At 52.0% G+C, this 18,614-nt stretch overlaps 2 protein-coding genes across 6 annotated transcripts in view; one reads left to right on the top strand and one right to left on the bottom strand.

Moving 5' to 3' along the window:
* LOC138754651 (CD166 antigen-like) overlaps nt 1-8,353 on the bottom strand; it is a 32,144-nt gene extending 23,791 nt beyond the window's left edge. For 2 of the 3 annotated variants that reach the window (XM_069919235.1, XM_069919234.1), the window contains exons 1-3: nt 8,262-8,353; nt 1,888-2,134; nt 11-120 (exon numbers count right to left, since the gene is read on the bottom strand). In XM_069919235.1, the coding sequence (XP_069775336.1) occupies nt 11-120; nt 1,888-1,954 (177 nt within the window). In that variant the 5' untranslated portion in view covers nt 1,955-2,134; nt 8,262-8,353. The remainder of the gene's footprint in view (nt 1-10; nt 121-1,887; nt 2,135-8,261) is intronic. The other variant, XM_069919233.1, reaches the window with a different exon arrangement.
* Nucleotides 8,354-8,481: 128 nt separating this feature from the next.
* Nucleotides 8,482-18,473, top strand: LOC138754652 (uncharacterized). Of its 3 annotated transcripts, none has more exons than XM_069919236.1 (8): nt 8,482-8,589; nt 9,570-9,833; nt 10,456-10,636; nt 12,744-12,850; nt 13,616-13,765; nt 15,222-15,302; nt 16,301-16,513; nt 18,228-18,473. In XM_069919236.1, the coding sequence occupies exons 2-8, from the start codon at nt 9,669-9,671 to the stop codon at nt 18,345-18,347; spliced, it is 1,017 nt and encodes a 338-aa protein (XP_069775337.1). In that variant the 5' UTR covers nt 8,482-8,589; nt 9,570-9,668; the 3' UTR covers nt 18,348-18,473. The 3 variants fall into 3 exon arrangements, with proteins under 3 accessions (XP_069775337.1, XP_069775339.1, XP_069775340.1); XM_069919238.1 differs by having other exon boundaries at nt 9,614-9,833; XM_069919239.1 differs by lacking the exon at nt 15,222-15,302.
* The last annotated feature ends 141 nt before the right edge of the window (nt 18,474-18,614 follow it).

Below are 18,614 nucleotides of genomic sequence, written 5' to 3' on the forward strand. Positions count from 1 at the left end.
GGACATTTACCTGCAGCCACTGTATATTCTGGATGTTGTTCTGACGAAGAACAATGCAGGGAACCTGAAGCTCCTCCCCAAACGAAGCCAACAGTTCAAGGGATGCAGCCTCACTCTGGTCTGTTTGAAAGGAAGTTTGATGCAGAAAAGGTTAGTTCCAATCCACGTGGAAGCCTCCCAGATATTCCACACATTCATTGCTCGCCTCATGGTCACTTCCAGTAGATCTGCATGCAGTTAGACAGAATGATTGGCAGGCTTGTGGTCAGAATTAACTCCCCTATATGTATGCCAGAGGTGAGCACTCCTGAATTCCAATAAACCTCAGTAGGTCTCCCTTGGGGCCTCTCCATCCCAAAGGATGCAGATGGTTCCCTTCAGTCAGTTGGTGGGGTTTGATATTTGTGACCTGGAAAGGCTGTACAGGCCAGTCCTTGTCACATCATTGCAGGTGGGGCCTGGTGGGGCTGTACAGGCCGGTCCTTGCCACATCCTTGGCAGGTGAGGCCTGGTGGGGCTGTACAGGCCGGTCCTTGCCACATCCTTGGCAGGTGGGGCCTGAAGGGGCTGTACAGGCCAGTTCTTGCCACATCCTTGGCAAGTGGGGCCTGGAGGGGCAGCAGGGGCAAAAGTTCTGTTGTAATGCTTCCTCTGCCTTTCTTCTGTTGCCTCTTTGAGCTTGTTCTCAGCACTTTTTCTGACAGCATCCCTCCCCTGTGAGCCATCTTCAGTCAGCCAGACCCCCCCCCCCCCCCACCGTGTTGACGGGGGCAATGCTGGCTGCAAAACAGCCTTGTACTGTAGTTTCTGGCCTCCTCATGGCCTCCTCATTTTCGCGTACCGCTGGACAGTTCGCCTTGGGCAGTCTTCTGTCAGACATTCTGACAGCACACAGGGTGAGAGACACTGTACGGACGTGTCACTTGAAAGGGTGCAGGTGATATCACACTCAAGGTATAGAAAGGATCAGGAACTGGGGCAAAGTGCAGAAAAATGGAGCAGGAGTGTATAGCAGTAAGTAACCAACTATTAACCCTGTCCTCAGCCATCTGGTTTGTCCTTCCAAAACGCATCACCTCACACTTATCCGGATTGAACTCCATCCGGCACTTTCCTGCCCAACTCTGCATTCTGTTGAAACTTTCGACAACCTTCAACTCCATCCACAACTCCTCCAACCTTGTGCCATCTGCGAACTTATTCTTCTGTTTGATCGCCTCTTCATCCAGGTCATTTATAAAAATCACAAGGATCAGGGGTCCCAGAGCAGATCCCTGCGGAACTCCACTAGTCACCGACCTCCAGGGAGAATACGTTCCATCTTCTACTGCCTCAGATGAGCCAATTCTGCATCTCCACATCCAAGGTTCCAGAGATCCCATCCCTCATGACTTGCTGAATGAGTCTCCCATGGGCGACCTCATCAAATACCTTACTAAAAATCTCCAGAGGGTTGTGAGCTCAGCCTGCGACATTACAAGGCACCAAACTTCACTCCATCGAGGACATTGACATGAGGTTTGGTCTTAAAAAAGCAGTCTCTATCCTCAAGGACCCCACCACCCGGGTCATACCCTCTTCACTCTGCTACTATTGGGAAAAGGTACAGGAGCCTGAAGACGAGCACCCAGTGGCACAAGGACGGCCTCTTCCCCCCTCCTCCCCCCCGCCATCAGATTCCTGAACGGACGACCTAGAGACACAGCCTCACTTTCTCTCATATTGCACTTGTGACGTGTTCACAACAATAAATTCTGATTCTGTCCCTAACTCCAACCTTACCTTAAATCCTTTTCCTACCCTAACAACAGATCACAAATCCTCCAGGTGGACAGGACTACCTGCAGCAAGAAGGACGTGAATGGACACTGGCAATAAAGCACTTACTCTGGGCAGCGATGAAGTTAACGAGGACAGAGATGAGTCCGCAGATCAGGGCAGGCGCTGGGTCCATGCTGAGGGAGATCACGGCGCTTGGGTTGTGTTCACTGAATAATGCTGTGCGCTGCTTTCCTCAATTCACTTCTCATCAGCCGGAACTCCCACAGACCATGGAGAACAGCAGGGCAGCTCCTGTGCTGGTTAACCCTTTCCTTGCCGGGTGAAACTTTTTATCTCATGACCTTGGCAAAGCCTTAGGGCAGAACGAAAGGAAATTTCATTTAATGTCACATTCTCCGTTCTGCTACCTGGCAATAAAAGTATGTTGAACCATGAATCCTGAAAGCTGACACTGTTCTGGTCTCCACTAAAGGGTCAATAAAGAGTTGGAGAAGGTAAAAGAGGCAGTGGAAAGTTCCCAGCTTCTCTGCAAAGCGAAGTCTGATTGAGCAGTGAGCATTGTGCCAGCTCGCCAGGGACAACTCTCCTGCTTTTTTTTAAAAACGAGAGACCGAGGGAGTTCTACCTTCACTGGAGAGGGGCCCTTCTGACAGTGTAGAACACGGCCCGGTCAGCACCACACTGTTACAGCATTAGCGGCCAGGGTTCGAATCCCGCGCTGTCTGTCAGGAGTTTGTACGTTCTCCCCATGTCTACATGAGATTTCCCGGGGGTTCCGGTTTCCTCCTACCCTTCAAAACATACTGGGGGTTGTAGATTAATTGGGCTTAATTGGGTGGCATGGACTTCGTGGGCTGGAAGAATCAGAATCAGGATTTATCGTCAGGAACAAGTCATGAAATTTGGGGTTTGTGGCAGCGTCACAGAGCAAACATTCATATTATAAGAGCAAACATTCATATTATAACTATCTTACAACATTAGTATAAAAACATAATAATGTATGAAAAGTGAGGCAGTATCTGGGGTTCATTGTCCGTTCGGGAATCTGATGGTGTAGGGGAAGGAGCCATCCATGTGTAGCCAGGTGCTAGTTTTCAGGCTCCTGTACCTTTTCCCTGCAGAGTGAAGAGGGCCTGGCCTGGGGGGTGGGGTCTTTGAAGATAGAGGCTGCTTTTTTAAGACACCACCTCTTGTAGACGTCCTCGATGGAGTGGTCTGGTGCCCTGTGATCACAGACCAAGTTCTCAACCCTCTGGAGTTTGTTCTTGTCCTGAGAGTTGGCACCTCTGTACCAGTGATGCCACCAGCCAGAGTGCTCCCCACAGTCCACCTGTAGAAGTTTACGTGAGTTTTTGGTGAGATACCGAATCTCCTCAGGCACCTCACAAAGTCTAGTTGCTGGTGAGCCTTCTTCATGATTGCATCGATGTGGAGACTTCAGGGCAGATCCTTGGAGATGTTGATCCCCAGGAATTTGAAGTTCTTGACCCTCTCCACCGCTGAGCCCTCGATGAGGACTGGGTTGTGTCCCCCCAACCCCTGACTCCTTCCTTGCTGACCTGTTACTGTGCTGTGTGTCGAAATTTAAACAATTTAAAATGTCATGCCTGCATGGAGGCCATTATGATGAGAGGTTATTGTCATGCACGTACGTGCAAGGAACAAAGGCACTGAAAATCTTTTGGTGTGCTACAGTAAACACCCTAATAACCAAAAGCATGAATGTACATCACCACATTTACTGTATAAAAGGATGTGATCAATATTCAGACTGCAGTGTAAGTGGGACCAACACACAGAGACCCTGGGGAACTCAGCCGGTCTCGCAGCATCCACAGCAGGTAAAGATACGATACCAACGTTTCGGGCCTGAGCCCTTCCTCACGGTGTAAGTGGAGAAGAGAGAGCCAGGGGCTTGTAGACAAAAGCCGGGGGGGAAGAATGGGAGGGGGAGGTGTACAGACCAACAGACAAAAGGCGGCATGGAATTTGTGAAACCGTAAATGATTCTGCTTGCTCCTGTTAGAAATAGAAGTACCTTTAAAGAAATTGCTCGAGACAAAAATTGAGAACAAAGAACATTTATTTTACAACAATGCAAAGTTGGGTGCTTCCCCTTACCCTGGGAATACACACATACACTGGGGCTCACCCAACTTTTATACAGTTGATTTCAGTATAGGAATACCCTCCCCCTTACATTATTCTGCCTCCTGCTGGAGAGGTTTGGCATTAGGCAATCCTTCCTGCCTACGTGCAGTTTCAGTATACTTGGAGGACCAGGGGGTATCCTGTCAGTGTCCCTTCATGTTATTGTCCTTATTCACACCTTCCTGATTCTCGGGGCTACAGTCTCTTGGTATGCAGAGTTGGCTCATCCTGTCTAGGGTCGGCTAATTTAATATGTATAAATCTGTGTAAGGTTAGCTAATTAGATATGTAGGACTTGGTTCTTCTGTCCAGGGCTAGGAGACCCTTATCTGATCCAGACTACCTCAACTTCCTACATTCTATTGTTCCTTACCACTCCTTATCTTAGTCTTATGGTGGCTCTTGTCACAAAGACTAGAAGATTCTTATGTTAATCGTGCTGACTCTGTTTTCCTGCATCCTAATCCCCAAGCTCACCCTGTTTGTACTTTCTTTGGCTTGGCTTCGCAGACGAAGATTTATGGAGGGGGTAAAAGTCCATGTCAGCTGCAGGCTCGTTTGTGGCTGACAAGTCCGATGCGGGACAGGCAGACACGGTTGCAGCGGCTGCAGGGGAAAATTGGTTGGTTGGGGTTGGGAGTTGGGTTTTTCCTCCTTTGCCTTTTGTCAGTGAGGTGGTTACAGCCATTAACTGATGTATGAATTTTAGTTTCCTTCATGTTCATAATTTTAGATCAGTTTTCCCATCTCTCACACTCCTCAATGTCGGCAAGAGGTTCGTGCAGGAAAAATGGCCTTAACGGCCCGTCTGGTTTGCACGGTTTCCATTGCAAGAAAAGTACACGAGAGAAATGCTTCCACACGGTCACAACCTTCATGCACATTTTGCTTCCAAACCCACTTTCTCCCGAAGTATCTGAATAACATGGGGATAAACCAATTGAGCCTTTCTTTGAACCCACTGATGAGCTGTTGGAGGGCAAGGCTGTGGCAGAATTCCCCCAAGTCTCAAATAGTTAGTTGCTGCCATACCACAAGACTGGTTTTCAAATTCCACAATGAATTTCTTTGTTTTAAAGGTCACAACAATCATAGAAATCAAGCAGCAAATATGCACAGTAGGTAACGCTTGTTTCAGAAGGTTGTCGGCAAAGTGACCTCTGGGTCACTGTTGATGTTGTTGTCTGATCCTCTTCCTCATCCCCTTGTGATCTTCAGTCTCCGAGAACCCTCGGGGGGGGGGGGGAGAGGATGTTTTAAACCCCTGTCACCATTCCACCTTTCTTCTCTCCCATTGCTACCCACCTCCCTTCCTCCTTCCCCCACTGCAAGGGTAATCAGGGCACCCTACTCCCGCTCCTAATTTATCCTACTGTCTTCATATCCCTCCTGAGCCGCGGGTGAATGGCGTCACCGACAAGGTCACCTAAACCAAGGAGCTGATTGTTGCCTTCCCCCTCTCTAGGGGGATGATCCAGTGATCACTGGGGGATCGGACGTGGGTAGGGGGGGTGTCACTATTTCGGAGGAAAAGAATCTCAGGGTTGTATGTGACATCATGAACATCCTCTGACAGTAAATCTGAATCTTCGAGTTTTGAGCTACCGGTGAACCACAATGGTGAAGAGGTAGAACTGGGGCTGACATTGATGTCAACTTCTCTGGTTTCTCCTGTTCTCCCTCCCTTCCCCATCCCTCTGCCTCCTTCCCTCCAGCTCTCCACCCCCTTCCCTCTCCATTCACAGAGCTGTCCCCCCTCCCTGTTTGCTGCTGTGCTCTCCCTCCCTCATCCACCTATTACCCCCTTCCCTGTGGGACCGTGCTCCTCCCCCATGCCCCTCTCCCCACCATTTTGTTCGGGTGCCTGCTGACATTTTACTCAAACACTGATGAAGGCCTCAAGCCCAAAACATTGGTATCTTTACCTTTGCTCTATAAAGTACAGGAGAATCACGCTGCTCTCCATTGCAGGCAAAATCTTCGCTAGGATTCTCCTTAATAGACTAATACCTAGTGTCGCCGAAAATGTTCTCCCAGAATCACAGTGTGGCTTTTGTGCAAACAGAGGAACTACTGACATGGCCTTTGCCCTCAGACAGCTCCAATAAAAGTGAAGAGAACAAAACAAAGGACTCTACATCACCTTTGTTGACCTCACCAAAGCCTTTGACACCGTGAGCAGGAAAGGGCTTTAGCAAATATCAGATGCCCCCCCCAAGTTCTTCAACATGGTTATCCAACTGCACGAAAACCAACAAGGTTGGGTCAGATACAGCAATGCGCTCTCCATACCCTTCTCCATTAACAACGGCATGAAGCAAGGCTGCGTCCTCGCACCAACCCTCTTTACTATCTTCTTCAGCATGATGCTGAAACAAGCCATGAAAGACCTCAACAATGAAGATGGTGTTTACATCCGGTACCGCACGGATGGCAGTCTCTTCAATCTGAGGTGCCTGCAAGCTCACACCAAGACACAAGAGCAACTTGTCCGTGAACTACTCCTTGCGGATGATGCCACTTTAGTTGCCCATTCAGAGCCAGCTCTCCAGCGCATGACGTCCTGTTTTGCGGAAACTGCCAAAATGTTTGGCCTGGAAGTCAGCCTGAAGAAAATTGAGGTCCTCCATCAGCCAGCTCCCCACCATGACTACCAGCCCCCCCACATCTCCATCGGACACACAAAACTCAAAATTGTCAACCAGTTTACCTACCTCGGCTGCACCATTTCATCTGATGCAAGGATCGACAAAGAGATAGACAACAGACTCGCCAAGGCAAATAGCGCCTTTGGAAGACTACACAGTCTGGAAAAACAACCACCTGTAGAAACACACAAAGATCAGCGTGTACAGAGCCGTTGTCATACCCACACTCCTGTTTGGCTCCGAATCATGGGTCCTCTACCGGCATCACCTACGGCTCCTAGAGCGCTTCCATCAGCGCTGTCTCCGCTCCATCCTCAACATTCATTGGAATGACTCCATCACCAACATAGAAATGCTTGAGCTGGCAGAGTCCGCAAGCATCGAATCCATGCTGCTGAAGACCCAACTGCACTGGGTGGATCACGTCTCCAGAATGGAGGACCATCGCCTTCCCAAGATCGTATTATATGGCGAGCTCTCCACTGGCCACCGAGACAGAGGTGCACCAAAGAAGAGGTACAAGGACTGCTTAAAGAAATCTCTTGGTGCCTGCCACATTGACCACCGCCAGTGGGCTGTTATCGCTTCTAACCGTGCATCTTGGCGCCTCACAGTTCAGCAGGCAGCAACCTCCTTTGAAGAAGACCGCAGAGCCCACCTCACTGACAAAAGACAAAGGAGGAAAAACCCAACACCCAACCCCAACCAACCAATTTTCCCTTGCAACTGCTGCAACCGTGCCTGCCTGTCCCGCATGGGACTTGTCAGTCACCAACGAGCCTGCAGCAGACGTGGACATATCCCTCCATAAATCTTCGTCCGCGAAGCCAAGCCAAAGATAAAGTACACAGTTTAACCCGAGTTTCTCCAGCATTGGAAGATTCTGGGTCCTTCAGCAATAAAGGATCAGATAACATTCTCAGATGAAATCATCTTTGAATCACCTCAGAAGTCTGTGATGGTAATTAGATAAGGGCATGTTTTCCCCTCATTGAACACGTGTTATTCCTGAAATGTTTCGTGTCATGTGGGCTCTACTTGTTGCAACCTGCTCTGTGGTATTTTGGGGAATGAAACATGGCGCTGTCCCATTCCAATCCCACATTCTCCCTTGGCAGCGTAAACAATTTAATCTTACTCAACGTGATTTGCAAATAATGGTAAACAATTTATAAAAAGGAGATACAGTATCTTCTGTCATCTAAAAACGGTTTCAGCAAGTCACCGAAGCCTCTCATAAACTTCTATGGGTGTTCTGTGGTAAGCATTCTGTCTGGTTGCATCGCTGTCTGGTACGGAGGCACCAACTCTCAGGACAAGAATAAACTCCAGAGGATTGTGAACTCAGCCTGTGATCACAGACACCAGACTTCACTCCACTGAGGACACTGACGTGAGGTGGTGTCTTAAGAAAGCAGCCTCTATCATCAAAGACCCACCGAGGTGAGGGTCTGCGGTTGGGGCGTAGGGAGATCCGATGGGCGGGTGGGACTGAGGTGAGGGTCCATATTTGGGGTGTCCAGAGCTCCAATAGGCAGATGGGAGCAAGATGATGGTCCGTATTCGGGGCATCAGGAGCTCCGATGGGTAGGTGGGGCCGAGGTGAGAGACTAGGGTCAACTTTGACTGGAGATATGTGGAAGATTCCAGATCTTTTGGCCAAACATTGGATGCAACCTTTGCATGAGATCAGCTTTTCCACGTGTCATCAACTGGGATTCTCATTTCCATTCCCATTGAACTCTCATGCTGTACTCAAAGCCAAGGGCCACCCAATGAGATTATGCCATTTTTGTGGCAGCAACCAATCACAATGGAGAATGAAGGTTGGACTCGCTTGTGGTGTTGTCGTCATGGCAATGACATCACAAGGGAGCCAGTAGCTACATGATTGGCTGGTCAGGGCAGTTTCCATTCATGCCCTGATTGGCTGTGGGTGAAGGATCCAGAGCTTCAGGGAGACAAGCCATTAGTTTTAACTGACAGACGAGAGTGCGGAGATCAGGTCAGATCCTATTTTCCCCCCTGTCCCTGCCCCGGGGGCTCATCCCCACCTGACCTTCCTCCCACTGGCTGGGAACAACCATGCGGGAAGTCACCCACCCTGTCTCTACATTCCCATTCATGGATACGGAGGGCAGAGGGGAGGGGGAAGGGGGAGGGGAGAGGGTGAGTGGGGGAGGGGAGAGGAAGTGAGTGGGTGGTAGAGGGTGGGGGGCGGAAGTGAGTGGGTGGGAGAGGGTGGGGGGAGGAAGCGAGTGGGTGAGAGAGGGAAGAGGGTGAGGGGGGAGGAAGCGAATGGGTGGGAGAGGGGAGAGGGTGGGGGAGCAATGGGCAGCAAATTCCATAGATTCCCCCCCCCCCCAGGAAAGCAGTTCTTCCTCATCTCCATCCTATATCTACTCCCCTGGATCTTGAGGCCATGTCCCCTAGTGGAGTCTCCTCCACCAGTGGGAGCAACTTACCCACCTCTATCTTATCCATGCCTTTCATAATTTAAATAAGATCCCCTCTCATTCTTCAAAATCCCAGTGAATACAGCCACAGATGACTCAACCCCTCATCTCTGGAATCAACCTCTTCTGCACCCCTTCCAAAGCCAGGACATCCTTTCTCAAGTAAGGAGACCAGAACTGCGCCCAGTTCTCCAGATGTGGCCTCACCAGGTCCTTATCCAGTTGCAGCTGAACCTCCCTGCTCCTAAATTCCATCCCTCCAGCAACAAGGGCCAACGTTCCATTTGCCTTCTTGATAACCTACTGCACCTGCAAATCAACCTCTTGTGATTCACGCATAAGCCCTTCCACACGGCTGCAGGCTGCAATCATTTGCTATTTAAATAATTCTCCGATGTTCCAAAGTGGATTTGCCAACATTGTCCTCCATCTGCCATATCCTTGGCCACTCATTGAACCATTTAGATCTCTCTGCAGACTGTACACTTTTGCAAATTAAATTACTTTGGCCAATTTGAACTCTTTGTAGATCAATGTGCTGATAAATGCTGATTTTGCTTCTGCCTTGTGGAGGTCCTGCACGTGCCCTGATCCTGCCCACCACGTTGCTGACATTTGAGACCTTGCGATGACTGCGCGTTCCAAAGATTTGGTGGTGAGGAAGGAGCTACCCACTCAGGCGAAGCTGAGGCTGAAGGTGCCACTGACCAGGGACTCACAGGGGATCTACAGCCTGGCTGTGTCCCCTGATGGACAGCAGCTCATCGTGGGATTTGGCAATGGGGCTATTCAGGTATTTTTGGGGGGGGAGGTCATGAGGGACAGTCACCATTGGTCATGGGACTGGATGGCAGCAAGGAGACTCTGATCCATTACCCCTCTCCGCTGACCATCCCCTCAGAATGTACCACCCCTCCACCCACCCACTGACCCCTCCCACTCTCACTGACCCCACCCACCCACTGACCTTTCCCCACTCCTCAGACCCCTCCCCACTCCTCATTGACCCCTCCCACCCCCACTGACCCCTCCCCACTCCTCAATGACCCACCCACTCACTGACCCCTCCACCCACTCACTAAACCCTCCCCACTACCCACTGACCCCTCCCCACTACCCCCACCCACCCCCAGCTGACCCCCTTCTCACCCCTCCCTGCGCCATACTCCCCTACCCCATCACCCCTCCTTCATTGACTCCTCCACCCCCCACTGACCCTTCCTCACTCCTGACCCCTCTCACTGACCCCTCCACCCACCCACTGACCCCCTCCACCCACTCACTGACCTCTCCTCAGTACCCACTGACCTCTCCCCACTACCCACACCCACTCCCAGATGACCACCTCTCAGCCTTCCCTGCACCCCACACCCCTACCCCCTTACCCACTGACCCCCTCCTCCCCTTCTCCACAGGCAGTGGACCCAATGTCGGGGAAGGCCGTGCGGGACGTGTTTAGTGGTGGAGTGTCTCGTCAGGCCACCACCGCACTCTGCTTCCACCCCATGGACAACAGCTACCTGGTCAGTGTGGGCGCCGAGGGCATCGTGGGTGTATACAACCCCCTCACTGGGGCATGTCTGCACACCTTCACAGGTAGGGAGGCTGTAGTACCCCGAGCCCCTGTCACCGGACCCCACCCAGGGACCCAGACCCGCAACTGCCTGCCCCGCACCCCAGTGTCTGAGGCCTCCCCCTGACACCTGTCCTGGTCACGGGGACCACCCTCCCTCTACGATCCTCCGACAGACCCCTTCCACAACCCTCCTACAGACACACACCCCCACCATGTCCTCTGACAGACCCCCTCCCTCCACGGTCCTCCGACAGACCCTCCCCCTCCTCTGCCCTCCGACAGACCCCCCCCACTCCATGGCCCTCCGACAGACCCACTCCACCTCCACAGCCCTTCAACAGACTCCCACTCCACAGCCCTCTGAGAAACCCTCTCCCTCCACAGCCCACCAACACACCCCCTCCACAATCTTCCGACAGTCCCTCCTCATCCACATCACTGTGGCCCGACCTCACCCAGGGAGCAGCTCCAGGCCTACCTGCCACCACCCCAATGCCTGTGGCCTCCCCACTGTTTTTTATTTCTACAGACACAAAGATACACAGAGCTACAACTAAACCCCCCCCCCCCCCATTAATACGTGGCAAAAACCCAAGAGAAGGAGCAGTCACGACCCCCTCTCTATCTCATGTCAAATTAAAACACAAGCCCATCATCGTCCCCTCACACATTCCACGGGGGGAGCTCTCTGTTCCTTAAACTTGCCCCACCATCCCCTCAGACCCCGGGCACGCCGCAAGGGCCCCAAGGTAACCCCAAAAGAGGGGCAGGCAGTCGGCTCGCCAAACCCCCCCCACCCCCCGACCTCCCACCACCTCGGCCCATGGACAACCTGCTCGGTCAGGCCTGGCAGAGATTATCTGAGTGCACTACGATCCACCCTCCATACCGGGCGGCCATAGATGAGTAGTGTGGGGCTGAAGTGCAAACAGAATGACAAGCTCCGTCCTCTGGTCACCAACTTACAGGCAGGATGTCAGTCAGATGGAAAGAGGGCAGAGAAGATTTACAAGGACGTTGCTCAAAATTCAAGAGCTGAGTTACAGGGAAAGGTTAAACAGGTTAGGATTTTATTCTCTGGAGCGTAGAAGAATGAGGGGAGATTTGATAGAGGTATTTAAAATTATGAGGGGGACAGACAGAGTAAATTCAAGTCAGCTGTTTCCACTTAGATGAGGAGAGACAAATCTGAGAGGACATGGCTTTAGGGTGAAAGGGGAAAACATTAGGGGGAACTTCTTCACTCAGAGTGGTGGGGATTGAGCTGCCTTCTGACATAGTAAATGTGGGCTTAAGCTTTGAGAATAAATTGGATAGATACATGGATGGGAGAGGTCTGGAGAGTTATGGAATGGGATTAGTAGGTTGATGTTTCAGCACAGACTAGTAGGGCTGAATGGCCTGTTTCCTGTGCTGCAATGCTCCATGGTTCAGGGGGGTGAAAAGGGGCTGCAGTCTCTCACAATCCTTGTACACATGGAGGAATCTCTTCCCAGCCAGGGAGTGGGGGAACCAACTCAGGAAGTGGTAACATGGCACCACTCGGTGCAACCCTCCCCACCCCCCTGCCACAGGTCTCCAATGGAAAAGGGGAGGATTCTACTGGCACCTCGCTGCCAGGCAGTCAAACAGAGTGTGGCATTCCCCTGTAACCCATTCCCATCATGGGAGGGCCCTGATCCTCCCCAACACCCTCCGAGGGATGCCCCCGCTGCAGCCCTCCCACTCCTTCCCCCCCCCAAGACCCTCAGAGGTGACTCCCCTCCAAAGGGACCCCCTGCCTCGACCCTTTGAGGGAAACCCCCACCACCACCTTCCGAGGGAAGACCCCTCCCTGTCAGAGCTCTCCGAGGGAAGCCCCTTCTATGGCCCTCCTGCTCCTTCCCCCCCTCCACACCCTCAGAGGTAACCCCCCCCTCCACCCCTCCCCCTCCACAGTCCTCCCACCATTCCCCCACCACCACCACCACTGCCCTCTGAAGGAACCCCCAGGGATGGGCAACAAACAACAAATAGGGGTCACCCCAGGACATGCCCAGCAAATTGCGGCCTGGGACAGGTGGGGGCTGATGGTGCGGCCAAGGGATCTTTCTCTCTCTCCGCCACTATCCATTGATCCCATTACAGAGGAGGACAACCAGTTGTACACGGTGGACATCTCAGCCGACGGAGCCACCTTCGCCACCGCCGGGAGGAACCGCGGCATCAGGATCTACGACACCCGCAACAACCATGTGAGAGACTTTGGGGACGTGTCGGAGGCAGGTTACCCCGGCCCCAGTGGTACTCTCCGTGGGATTCCTTATGGGCTCCAGCCCCTATACCCCATGTCTGGGTCTCCCCATGGCCTCTACACCTATCCATGGGTCTCCACAGGCCTCTGTGCCTCCCCAGAGGCCCCTATACCCCCCTCTATGGGTCTGTACAGGCCCCCAGCCTTCTCCATGGACACTCGGACCTCCCCGCGAGCCCCTATAAACACTTCATGGGTCTCCCCATGGGCCCTTGCACTCCTTATGGCCTCCTGTCCCACCAGGCCCCACCCCCAGCTCTGCTTAGGCCCCCAGACCTCTCCACTGGCCCGCCCCACGGGCCCATACACCCATGTCTGTGGATCTCAACAGGCCCCCTGGACCTAACAACTGTAACCCCAGCTCTCACTATGTCCTCCCCCCACTCTCCATGGTCCTCCCCATGTCCCCAGCCTTTTCCATTTCCCCCCAATCTCTCCATGGACCCCTTGCCCCTGGGACTGCTGGGTGAGGCAGTGCAAGCTCGGGCAGAGTCAATTACAACTGGACACAGGATGTCCTGCCAGCACCAATCTCCAGCTCTCGCTCTCGCTCTCCCCCAATCCCATTGACCCCCCCCTCCCCACTCCACCCCATCAACGGGGCTGGGCTGGGAATCCAGGCGAACCATGACAGAATGGTGATTTATCAGTGCTGGCAGTTCATTGTGCCGGTGTTAAGAGTTGCCCCCTCTTGATGCCCCCACAGTTGATCAATGTTCTGGAGCCGGCAGACCATGTCACCAGTGGGAAGGAGCTGAAACCCATCGATGGCCACACCCGCCGTATCTACGCCCTCCGCTTTCACCCCCAGGAACGACACATCTTTGTCTCCGGGGGCTGGGACGACTCCATCAAGGTAGGAGCAAGAGTCTGGGCTGTGCGGGAGGGAGATGGGACACGGGGGCAACTGGTAGAGACTGATCCCAATCACACGCACAGAACCTTTGGCCTTCCCAGTGGCATCATTTGAAGGACCCATTGGGGGATGCCAATGTCCTGCCCTCCCTCTCTCCCCACTCTACCCCCAGGACAAAAGAAATTGATGAGGAAGGGTGGTAGATGTAGTCTACGTAATGGGTTTTAGTCCCATGACAGACTTGTTCAGGAAGACATGAGGCATGGGATCCATGGAACCTTGACTGTGTGGATTAAAAATTGGCTTGTCCACCGAAAGCACAGAGCAGTGGTGGATTGAAAGTATTCTGCCTGGAGGTCGGTGACTAGTGGAGGGGCTGCAGGGATCTGTTCTGGGACCCTGCTCTTTGTGATTTTTATAAATGACCTGGATGAAGAGGTGGAAGGATGGGTCAGTGTTTGCGGATGACACGAAAGTTGGAGGAGTTGTGGATCGAGCTGAAGGTTGTCGTAAATTACAAAAGGATAGGGACAGGATGCAGAGTTGGGCAGAAAAGTGGCAGATGGAGTTCAATCTGGATAAGTGTAAGGTGATGCATTTTGGAAGGCCAAATCCGACGGGCTGAGGACAGGGTTAATGGTTGGTTGCTTAACAATGTGGAAGAACAGAGGGACCTTGGGTCCAAATCCATACTCCCTCAAAGTCACTGCACAGGTTGATAGGATAGTTAGGAAGGCCTATGGGATGCTGGGCTTCATTAATCGAGGGATTAAGTTCAGGAGACAAGAGGTCATATTACAACTCTACAAATCTCCAGTGTGTTCAGTTCTGGTCACCTCATTATAGGAAGAATGTGGAAGCTATGGAGAGGGGGCAGAGGAGATTCACCAGGATGTTGCCTGGATTGAAAAATAAGTCTTACAAGGTGAGGTTAGCAGAGCAGGGACTTTTCTCTCTGGAGAAAAGGATGAGAAGAGAATTGATAGAGGTCCACAAGATTCTGAGAGGCGTAGATCGGGTGGACGGCCAACACCTTTTACCCAGGACAGGAATAGCAAACGCCAGGGGACATGTGTATAAAGTGAAGGGAGGGATGTTTAGGGGAGATGTCAGGGGTAAGTTTTAACACAGTTGTGGGGGCCTGGAATGCCTTGCCAGGGGTGGTGGTGGAGGCTGGAACATTAGGGGCATTTAAGAGATCCGAAGACAGGAACATGGATGTAAGAAAAATAAGAGGGTTACGGGGTTGGAAGGGATTGGTACTTTTTTTTTTAAAAGGGCATATATGGGTCGGCACAACATCATGGGCCAAAGGGCCTGTACTGTGCTGTCATTTTCACAAGATCACAAGATAAAGGAACAGAAGCAGGACACTAGGCCCATCGAGTCTGTTCCTTGGCTCTACACTAAGCTGAAGTATGTCCTCTGACAGTGACCACGTTGACTCTCTTGGCAGATCTGGGATAAGCGGATGTCGAATGAGGCCCGGAAGGTTCTTAACGGCCCACACATCTGTGGGCCTGGGATCGATATCAAGGTAGAGGAGAAGCATCCGGGGGAGGAGAAGCATAGGAGGGCCGGATCCGCGGATTGGATGTGTGTTCTACCAGACCCTCTGTTGTTTTCAAAGCGACCTGTGTGAAGACAGTGAAGCTTCAGTTTGGTGGGGGGGGGGGGGGGGTGCGAATCTGCTGCGGTTGCAAAGTAGGAAGGTAAATTCTGAAATTCTGAGGAGGAAATGAGGCCACAAATGAACACAAAGTGAGGGGGCAAAGGAAAAGGTTTCTGTGTGGCTTTTAAAAATAAACATACATTAAAAATACCAGGGAACCTGGATTCCTAGTGCAGGTGTCAAATAAAATTACAGTAAAGGCCCTTCGGCCCTTGATGTTGTGCCGGCCAAAATAAAATACAAGACCCTCCCCTACCCCATCACCCTCTATTTTTCTTCCATCCACATGTCTGTCTCTTAACTGCTCCTAATGTTCCAACCTCCACCACCATCCCCGGCAAGGCATTCTGGGCCCCCACAACTTTCCCCTAAACTTGCCTCCCCTCACTTTGTGTGTAGGTACGGTGAGCACTTTGGGAATAATCATTAGGGAGGAATTAATTTAAAACACTCCACAATTGTGGAGGGGGGATGGGGGGAGAGAGACCAGGAATGTTTACAGTAGCGGGTCTATCACATGTTGTGAAGGAATTAAACGGGTAACAGGAGGACATTTGTAAATCATTGGTCAGGCGGCATTGATGTGACTTGATGCAAAATAAACTGTTTGACATGGGGAGCTGTACCAGTGGGTTTTTTAATTTAAATATACAGCACGGTAACAGGTCATTCAGCCCATGAGTCCATGCCGCCCAATTAACCTACAACCCCCAGTACATTTTAAATGGTGGGAGGAAACCGGAGCCCCCCTCCAGGGAAATCCTACGCAGACACGGGGAGAATGTACAAGCTCCTCACAGACAGCGCAGGGTTTGTGGTGACTGTTCCCGGGCAGAAACTTCTGATTCTTATAATTTGTGTAGAACAATAAGATCCTGACGGGCTCCTGGGTTGCTCGGAATGCCCTGCAGATCTGGGATTTTCGGAAAAGTTCTGTCGAGAAGAACGTTGCATTCCCTTCAAGCATTGATCATGGGGAGTTCATCTATGCTGCCCGATACTGCACTGGGGACACGGTCATCGCTGGTGGGAGTGGAACGAACAGTGCACAAGTCATCAACATCAAGAATGACACGGTGAGACCTCACTATGATAATTAGTGTGATTCAAACACAGAAATGCTGGAGATTCTTACTGGGACATCCACGCAAATGCCAAGGGACAGAGTCGCATTCCCTCACTGACACCACTCTCCAGTCTCATGCACGGCCAGACTGAGAACACCCGCAACACCTCATCTTCCAACTGAGTCTCCTCCAATCGGATGGCATTAACGTTGACTTCTCCATTAGAACCACCTCCCCCATCTCCTTTCCTCCAGTTCTGACTCTCTCACTCCCTTTTCTCTTTCACAGAGACAATCAACTCTCACCTCTCCTCTTAACATATTCAAGTAACACCTGTTGTCTGTTGGTCTGGACTCCTCCAACTCACTCTTCCCGCTGTCCTCCCCATCAATCTTCCCCCTCACTCTTCCCTCCTTCTCCTCCCCCTGATCTTCCCTTTCTCCACCCCCTCACTCTTCCCTTTCTCCTCCCCTTGATCTTCCCTATTTCTCCTCCCCCTCACTCTTCCCTCTTTCTCCTCCAACTCGCTCTTCCCTCTTTCTCCTCCCCCTCACACTCCCCCCCCCTTTTAATTCATCACCTGTCTTTTATCTCTCATGCTTTGCAGAAGGGCTCAGTTGCTAACGTCGGTAATATATCTTTACCTCCTATGGACGCTGTAAGACCAGCCAATTCCTCCTGTCTGTGTTCTAACAACAACCTCAGTGATTCAGACTTTAGTTTCACTTGGTGATTGGTCTGGGCTGATCTTCCAGATGCCCCTGTGGATGAGGGCTTTGTTTAGCATAACATGGTACAGCCTTTCTTGCCTCCAATCTTTGCCAAATGCGGGGTCATACTGACACCCCAGGGACACATTCACCCCCCCCCCCAATTGTTCAGACCCCTCCAGATGTAGGGTCACATCGAAAGCCAAGGGACACACTCACCACCCTCCTCGGGTCAACCCTCCCCCAGAGGTGGGCTCACACACAACCCCAGAATCAGAACCGCCCCCCGACATGAGGTCACACACTCACACCCCAGGGACCCCCCACCGACATGGGGTCACATCGACCCCCCACCGACATGGGGTCACATCGACACCCCAGGGACACACTCACGCACCCCACTCCTGGGGTCACACATCACCAGAATTACTCACTGATGAACCCAGGGTCACTCACCCCCTCCCAGGTCATTGATCAATTCTCTAGGGTCACTCACCCCCTCCCAGGTCATTGATCAATTCTCTAGGGTCACTCACCCCAATCCTTCCAATACATTGACCAACACCCCCCACTCAGGGCTATGTGAGCCTCTAAACTCGTTCTCCCCCCTCCCCAGTATAGGTTGAGCCCCTCTCCCCAGTACAGTGTAACACCCCCAGCCCCACTCCCAGGTATGGGGTCACCCGCTGACCATTGATGCCGGACATCTCATTCGTTGGCTGACCTGGTCATGGCTGCCCCTCATCTGGGGGGATGGTGACTCTGACGAACAGGAAAGGGACTGGAGGCCAGAGGACAGGCTCCCCTGGTCGCCCATTCTGGTTATCCCCTCTCCCCTGGTCATCCACTCCCCAGTGATCACGTCTCCCCTGGTCACCCACTCTCTGGTGATCCCCTCTCCCCTGGTCACCCATTCTCCGGTGATCCTCTCTCCCCTGGTCATCCATTCTCCAGTGATCCTCTCTCCTCTGGTTGCCCACTCCTTGTTGATCACGTAACCCTCTTACCTTCAGGTCCTGGGGGAGTTCAACCTGGAGCAACACCCGGTGCACACCGTGGCCACGGCCCTGGACGGTCAACAAATCGCAGTCGCCGGAGACCACGGGAATCTGCAAGTTGGTTACCTTGTGTAGTGCCAGATCGGAGTGTGCTGGTGGTATGGTCAGTTCAGCCCCGTGGCCCCGGCAACAATATTCTCTTTAGAGTCAAACACGGAAAACTCTAAACAAAGTGATTGAAGTAAAACCCAAAGCCAGAGACTATTAGCCTTCATAAATCAAAGTATTGAGTACAGGAGTTTGGATGTTATGGCAAAGTTGTATAAGACTTTGGTGAGTACAAATTTGGAGTATTGTGTGCAGTTTTGGTCACCGAACTACAGGAAAATGTCTTATGAGGCA

Source organism: Narcine bancroftii, chromosome 2, assembly GCF_036971445.1.
Source record: "Narcine bancroftii isolate sNarBan1 chromosome 2, sNarBan1.hap1, whole genome shotgun sequence".
NCBI lineage: Eukaryota > Metazoa > Chordata > Chondrichthyes > Torpediniformes > Narcinidae > Narcine > Narcine bancroftii.

Excerpts from the sequence above, each read along its gene's own strand:
- LOC138754652 (XM_069919236.1), top strand. The coding sequence starts at position 9,669 with ATGACTGCGCGTTCCAAAGATTTGGTGGTGAGGAAGGAGCTACCCACT. Across the intron at positions 13,766-15,221 it reads GCTGGGACGACTCCATCAAG|ATCTGGGATAAGCGGATGTC; the intron begins GTAGGAGCAAGA and ends CTCTCTTGGCAG. Across the intron at positions 15,303-16,300 it reads GGCCTGGGATCGATATCAAG|AACAATAAGATCCTGACGGG; the intron begins GTAGAGGAGAAG and ends TAATTTGTGTAG.